Source organism: Gastrolobium bilobum, unplaced genomic scaffold, assembly GCF_033153095.1.
Source record: "Gastrolobium bilobum isolate Gb01-03AN ecotype WA unplaced genomic scaffold, APGP_CSIRO_Gbil_v1 utg24462, whole genome shotgun sequence".
In the NCBI taxonomy this organism is placed as follows: Eukaryota; Viridiplantae; Streptophyta; class Magnoliopsida; order Fabales; family Fabaceae; genus Gastrolobium; species Gastrolobium bilobum.
The window spans coordinates 93,306-101,441 of record NW_026897771.1 but is presented as its reverse complement, the minus strand read 5'-3'; the positions used below and the strand labels follow the sequence as shown (position 1 = coordinate 101,441).

At 35.7% G+C, this 8,136-nt stretch overlaps 1 protein-coding gene across 2 annotated transcripts; it reads left to right on the top strand.

The window, feature by feature from the left end:
- The first annotated feature begins 2,278 nt into the window (after nt 1-2,278).
- On the top strand, nt 2,279-4,319 carry LOC133310151 (inactive leucine-rich repeat receptor-like protein kinase CORYNE). 2 transcript variants are annotated; one of them, XM_061511046.1, is made up of 2 exons: nt 2,279-3,263; nt 3,871-4,319. In XM_061511046.1, the coding sequence occupies exons 1-2, from the start codon at nt 2,359-2,361 to the stop codon at nt 4,184-4,186; spliced, it is 1,221 nt and encodes a 406-aa protein (XP_061367030.1). In that variant the 5' UTR covers nt 2,279-2,358; the 3' UTR covers nt 4,187-4,319. The 2 variants fall into 2 exon arrangements, with proteins under 2 accessions (XP_061367030.1, XP_061367029.1); XM_061511045.1 differs by having other exon boundaries at nt 3,868-4,319.
- The last annotated feature ends 3,817 nt before the right edge of the window (nt 4,320-8,136 follow it).

Below are 8,136 nucleotides of genomic sequence, written 5' to 3'. Positions count from 1 at the left end.
TTATAAACTGTTTTACGAATAAAAAAAATCAAAATGCAATCAAACAATTGATTCAAAATCGTGGTGTAACGTGTATTCCCCCGTTCCGGTCATGGAATAGACGAAACAAACCAAAAAATAAATTTTTGTTTTCCTATTATATATATATATATATATATATATATATATATATATATATATAATATAACACTATAAAATAACATAACACTATATCATATATTATATAATATAACACTCCAAATTTGCATTAGATTTATTTATTTTTTAAAATTAGAATACATAAAAAATTAAAACTCTATAAAATGATTGTGAATTTGGAGGGAGAAAAAGAGCGAAACTATATATTTATTTGATTTAATTTAAATGGTAAATATGTTTTATCTGCTTAAATAATAATACATGAAATACTCTTATTTTTTAAATTCTATATCTATCTATATATTGAACAAATTTTTAGTGTAATCTCGATGCAATGGTGATATTATAACTATATACTCCCCGAAATACATAATTATAATACCACGATTGCACTAAAAATTTGTTTCTATATATTATTATACAAAACATAATATAGACAAGTGATTTTCATATCACCCCTAATTTATACATGAGATTCTTTTCTTCTAAATTCAGAGATAATTTTTAATTTTTATATTATTCCATTGCTTCTGGGTTGATTTCATTTTGTTCGGTTGATTAACTTAGTGAGGAATATTTGTGAAAGTTTGCTTTGGGTTACATTTTGGATTAAGAAAAAAAAAAAAGTTTAAACGGAACTGACCCTATCCAATTTTATTTACTAAGCCTATGTATTTTTCATTATTCTTAATTGCTTGACATGAATTCTAATTTAAAATCTATTTACTTGTCATGATTCATCAGTTATAAAAAAAAAAATATGATTCATAGAGAAAAGAGTATATAATTTCATCAAATTGAAAGAGAGATCAATATAAGATTTATTTATTTTTTTTTGAAATTTTAAATTGACTAGTAATATATAATTTTATATTGTATATATATGTGTGGGATGGGGATTCACTCAACCCCATGAAGCTAGGACTGGGATATTTCATATATTATACTTAAACAAATTGAATTACTTTTTTAATCAATACAACATTCATTTTGAATTACACCGTCCTATTCCTATAATCCTATTATACCTACATCACATTAGTACAATAATCTAAAATTACATAAAGATTTATTCCTATTCATAAGAAGGACTTCAAAGTTAAAATGTGATTAAAGTCATTCCTAATCTTAGCAGCTATACCAACTGTCACTCTACAAAATAAAGAGAAAGAAAAAAAGATTGAAAAGATAAGACAGATAGAAGGAAAAGAAAAAGCATGCAATAATCTAATTGTAAATGTAACAATGTAAAAGCAATTATTCCATCCAAAAAAAAAAAGAAAGAGAAAACTTTACTAATCACACACCAAACATAATAACACACTGCAAGAGTTGTTAACCACTCACTATTAGTATAGCACAAATTCCCGTGCACAGTGTGACTCAACGGCTCAGATATAGTTTCATGAGATCAGACGGTTAACATTCATTGTACATTCAGCCCCTCACGGATTTCGATGTTTCGCTTTCGGACCAAAGATGGACCCCACATAGTACTGTGTACTCAGTGATGGCTACTCACAAAGGCGGGAACCCATTTTTGTCGCAGAGGCATGGCCCTTTCTTGTCATGAGATGAGAGAGAAACAATGTGTTTAGTTTAGAGAGAGAAAATAAGACACAACATAACACAATCCAATGACATTGCTGTTTCTGAGGAGTGTTTGTGTTTCTTGTTGTTGTTGCTGTTCATTCTTGTTTCTTTGCCATGCTCATGCTCCCTTCAATTTTTGTTCAACTTTTTGAGTTTCTGTGTTATTTACAAGGTAAAAAAAAAGGAACTTGTTTCTGGGTCTGGTTTTGTTAGTCCTTGCTAGAACCTTGGAACAGTGTTTCTTTTTCTTTTGCAGGTTGAAATTTTTGTTCTGATTCGAGTAAAGGTGGAAAATTTATGGGTGAGAGAAGATAAAAAAAGATTGGATTCGGTAGAAAATGATAATGATTCGATGAGGACACATTTGCTTGCTTTTTATGGAAGCTTTCTTGTGAAGATTTTGGGTTGAAAAGGTTGCGGAAGATGCTTATGCTTATGCTTATGCGTGTACTCTTTTAGACCCATTTTAGCATCAAGTATAAAAATTTGGTCTTGGGACTGCTATGGGTTGGTTTCAAAGTGTTGTGTGCAATTTGCATATGGGGTTTTGAATATCTGAGAAATTCATGCCTCATTTTGGAGCTTCTGAGATTGATTTGTGGTTGTAGCTTTGTTTGTTGTGCTTTAATGTTTAAGAAAAGACACACCCCTTCTTCTCTGGCAAGGGAATTGTTAGCATTCCAGCCATTGCTTCTTCTGTTCTTGTTCAGCTTGCACCAAAACACTGTGCAATGCCAGGGAAGGTTGAGTAAACACATGTCTTCTGAGCCTCCCTCACCGTCTAGGCCATCACCATCACAATCAGAATACAAGGATGACCCTAGGAAGCTCATTGTTAGCATCGTTTTAGGAGCAGTCACTGGACTATTTGGTTCTTTTCTCTTTGCACTTGTAGTTCGTTTTGTTGTTCAGTATCTGAACCGTACACCAATCCTCAAGGGACCTGTTATATTCTCCCCAAAAATTGTACCCAAGACACTCCAATCAGCTTTGGCAAAAGAAAACTGTTTGCTTGGTTCGAGTCCAAATGGGAAATACTACAAAACGGTGCTTGATAATGGGCTTACAATTGCAGTCAAAAGGCTAACACCCTTTGAAAGCAATTCCCCAGAGATCAGGAGAAAATCAGTGAAGAGGCAAATACAGATAGAGTTAGAGCTTCTTGCCAGCCTAAGACATAGGAACTTGATGAGTTTGAGAGCCTATGTTCGTGAACCTGATGGGATCTCTTTGGTTTATGACTATGTATCCACTGGGAGTCTTGCAGATACATTGAATAGATTGAGGGAAAATGAGTTGCAGCTTGGTTGGGAAGTTAGGCTAAGAATTGCTGTTGGTGTGGTGAAGGGTCTTCAGTATCTTCATTTCACTTGTGTGCCTCAGATTCTGCACTACAATTTGAAGCCTACAAATGTCATGTTGGATGCAGAGTTTGAACCCAGATTGGCAGATTATGGATTGGCCAAACTTCTACCCAACTTGGATAGAGGGACATCTGTCAACAGCCCCCCTGAATGTTTCCATAATTGCAGGTAAAGACAAATCAATGGATTTGAATCAAACTCATTCACTGGTGTTTTGAATTTGGTCTGTTTCTTTTTTTACACCAAAAGGGTAAACAGGTGGTTGATATTGGGCATTTGTTTGATTCTTACCTTGTTTAAAAGCTCCACACCTCATTGGGGTTTTCCTCTTTGGAGCACCTAATCAGAGATTCTTGTTGTGACATGAAATCAATATTCTGTATTTTCATGATGCCATTTGCAATTGGCATTATTAAATGAAAACTTTGTGCAAAATTAGCATTTTTTTTTTATTTGTAAGCATTACTTCCTGTTGTCTAGTTTTAGACCTTAGGCACTCGGTATAGTCCGATGGAATATAGTTTACATGCTGTAAACTACTAAACTTCGATTAGTGATTGAGAACCCAACAAAAAAACAAATAAAAACAATTAATGAAGATTTGTTCCCAATTTAAGTTATTATATCAATAATCAATAATAATAACAATAAAAATGTTGCTGGATGCATTGCATATATGGGTGTATGGTTTTTGCCAATAAGATGTTTGGTCATTCCATTCTTCTATGTAAACTTAATGGTATTCGGATTAAATTGTGTTTTGCAATTTCAGCAGGTACACAGACAAAAGTGACATCTTCAGTTTTGGCATGATATTAGGTGTTTTATTAACGGGTAAGGACCCTACAGATCCATTCTTTGGAGAAGCAGCCAGTGGTGGAAGTTTGGGGTGTTGGCTGAGACACTTGCAGCAAGCAGGTGAGGCACGAGAAGCTCTAGATAAGAGTATTTTGGGGGAAGAAGGAGAAGAAGATGAAGATGAGATGGTAATGGCTCTCAGGATTGCTGCTGCATGCTTATCTGATATGCCTGCTGACAGGCCTTCCAGTGATGAGCTTGTTCACATGCTAACGCAACTGCACAGTTTTTGAAGCAAACACTGATTCTTCCCTTTTCTAGATTTTCTTTTCTTTTCTATGATAAGATGATTGTTTTGCATGATCTTGATTTTCATGGTGTGGTTGCCAATCATTTTCCTTCTCTTTATTTTTCTTTTGGCTGATTTTGCGGATTATGTTTGTAAATGACTAGTGATGTTAACAAGTATGTGTTTTCTTACCTAGTGCCATTGTTGTGTCCCAGATGATGATGCATTGGACGTTGTTCACATATACATTTTCCTGTACACTTGTAGATTGTAATGCTAATACATGAATTTTTCCCCATCATTTCATTGCAAAGTAAGCATTGACAAAGATAAATTGAAGTTTTAGGCTCAGACTCAAGCCATCACAGAGATTAATATAACGGAACAGTAATCAAAATGTCACTTTTTAGCAAAATTTTTATTCAAATGTCACGCGAACAGTACTGTTTATTAGACTGTCACGTGGGCGTAATTTGCTACGACTGGTAGCAAATTATGTTTATCAATGATTTTATGATATGTGGCACACTTTCGCAGAAAAAAGTTGACGTGTTATAATTCGGCACCAGTGGTAACGAATTTGATCTGTAATATAGTTACGTGTCACGAAATCATTGGCCACGAAATTCGTTATCAGTCGTAATGAATTATGACACGTGACAGTCTGATAAAAAATATTGTTCGTGTAGTATTTGTGTAAAAATTTTAACAAAAAGTGACACTTTTGTCAGTGTTCCTTAACATAACAGTTAGGGGGCGTTTGGTTGAGGAATTTTTTTTGGAATAGTAGGGAAATGAGATAGATAGAGAAATGATTAGAAAGATAGATAAAGTGAGATAGGTAGAAAAATGTAAAAAAAAGTTGTTTTGTTGGAATTAATGAATGAATTAATGTACAATGATCCATTGGTTATGAATAAGAAGTGGGTTAATAAAGAAAAGAGAAAAAGGGAAGATGAAGAGGTGTGTGGGTTTCAACAAGTCCCACATTGGACAATTAGTAGGAAATGGGAGAGTATATAAGCTCCCACTTCCCTCTCTTAGATTGGCCCTTGGGTCACTACATGTTTTATGTAGGGGGAGAGCTAGGTGAGCATTGGTTCACCACACGCGCGCGCCGCCGCCGCCGTCCGTCCGGCCGGCTCGGATCGGATCGGTTCGGTTCGTAGTGTGTAATAAAAAAATAATTTTTTAATATTTTGTCCAAAAAATTTACCGTTGCTTCCCTCCAACCAAAACGTTTCTGAGTATTGAACCGAGCCGGTCGTATCTGTTCGTCGGAACAGTCACCGTTCGCCGCCATTAGACACGGCGGTTCGCCGCCGGCGACTGTTCATCGTGACCGGTCAGTGTCTATAAATAGACACTGACACCTTCAGAAATCTATCCAGTTTTTTCTGCACTTAAACTCTGCCGGAATTTTTCTTCTTCCGGTTTTGCATACTGTTGTTCATCCTCCGGTGTGACTTCCTCTGGCATATTGTTGTGTTCGTTTGGGCTGTTGATTGGTAGTGCCACCATTCTTCAGACGAAATCCGTTCTATCCTGGGAGACAAGTGTCCATCAACCTTAGGCATCAGTGAGGGGCAAATTGTCTTAAGGAGACACGTTCTGTGGGCTCGGATTTAATTCCTCTGATACTGCATATATTCATCCTTTCATTCTGTCTGTTTCATCATTCTGCCACTGACAAGTAAGTCTGTTTTTTAATATTTTTAATTACACAGTGATAATTCTGATCATCTACCTCCTCTGCTTTATACATGAGTTCAAATCTATTAGTGATATAATATCACCTATTGTCCTCAATAACAATCTTAAGACAATTTGGTGTTTTTGAACCTGTGATCAGTATTTATTTTTCGTTATATATACTGTTTCTGTTTTATTTACTGTGTGATAAATTAATCTGTGTGATTAATTTCGGATTCTGTTTGTGTAACAGAAATGGCTAATGTAAGTACTAGCAATGCCAATGTTACTGCCTCTGTTTCAATGCATGCTGACAAGCCTGAAAAACTGAATGGAACAAATTTCAAACGCTGGCAACAGAAGATGTTGTTCTATTTGACAACTCTGAGTCTAGACCGTTTCCTCAAGGAAGATGCTCCTAAACTGAAAGAGGGAGAAGAGTCTGACAAGGAAAAGGTTGCTGCCATTGATGCTTTTAAGCATTCTGACTTCCTTTGCAGGAACTATATTCTCAATGCTCTAGACAACTCACTGTATAATGTGTACTGTACCCTGAAGACTAGTAAGGAACTTTGGGAAAGTCTGGACAAGAAGCATAAAACTGAGGATGCTGCCTTGAAAAAATTCATAGTTGGCAGATTCTTGGACTTCAAGATGGTAGACTCCAAATCTGTTGTGAGTCAAGTTGAGGAACTTCAAGTGATTGTGCATGAAATTCATGCAGAAGGAATGTCTCTTAGTGAGTCTTTTCAAGTTGCTGCTTTCATAGAGAAATTACCAAACTCTTGGAGAGACTTCAAGAATTATCTGAAGCATAAGCGCAAGCAATTGACACTTGAAGATCTGGTTACCAGATTGAGAATAGAAGAAGACAATAAGATGTCTGACAAGAGGAATGGCAACAATCCTATGATCTCCAAAGCTAATGTAGTTGAAGAGGGATCAAAGTCAAAGAAGAGGAAATATTCTGAAGATGGAAATGCTAAGCAAGGAAAGGGCAAAAAGTTCAAAGGCAACTGTTTCAATTGTGGGAATCCTGGCCACCGTGCAAAGGATTGTAAGAAGGAACAAAGGAAAGATCAGAGGAAGCCACAAAAGTTCAATAAGAAGAAGAAGAGCACTCAAGCCAATATGGTTGATATTGCTGATCAGGTTGAAGAACTGAATCTGGCAGCAGTGGTGATGGAGTGCAATCTGATGGGAGACTCCAACGAATGGTGGGTGGACACTGGTGCCACCAGACATGTCTGTTCAAACAAGGGGATGTTCTCCTCCTATACTACTACTGATAATGATGAGAAACTTTATATGGGTAATTCATCTACTTCAAAAGTTGAAAGAGTGGGCAAAGTGGCTTTGAAAATGACATCTGGCAAGATAGTGACACTGAATGATGTGCTCCATGTGCCTGATATTCGCAAGAACTTAGTCTCTGGATCTCTGTTAAGCAAGAATGGCTTTAAACTTGTATTTGTTTCTGATAAGTTTGTACTTACTAAGAATGATGTGTATGTAGGAAAGGGCTACCTTAGTGGGGGCCTTTTCAAACTGAATGTGATGACTGTAAACAACTCCAATATTATTAATAATACTACTACTTCTGTCTACTTGCTTGAGTCTTCTAATTTATGGCATAGTAGATTAGGACATGTTAATCTAAAGTCCATTAAGAGTTTAATACATTTAGATTTATTACCTAAATTTGAATGTTTAAATAATAAGTGCCAAGTATGTGTTGAATCAAAATTTTCGAAATTACCTTTTAAATCAGTTGAAAGATCAACCGAGTTGTTAGATTTAATACATACTGATATATGTGACATGAAATCTACACCATCTAGGGGTAATAAGAAATATTTTATTACATTTATTGATGACTGCAGTAGATATTGTTATGTGTACTTACTCAATAGTAAAGATGAAGCTATTGTTGCTTTTAAGCAATATAAAAGTGAAGTTGAGAATCAACTCAACAAGAAAATTAAAATGGTAAGGAGCGATCGTGGGGGAGAATATGATGGCCCCTTCGAGGAATTCTGTATAGAGTCTGGTATTATACACCAGACAACAGCTCCTTATTCACCGCAATCAAATGGGATTGCAGAAAGGAAAAATCGGACACTAAGAGATGATGAATGCTATGTTAATTACGTCCGGTTCACCACAGAATTTGTGGGGGGAAGCCATGTTGACGGCTAATTATATTACTAATAGAATGCCCCACAAAAAGATAAAAAGCATACCATATGATATATGGAAAGG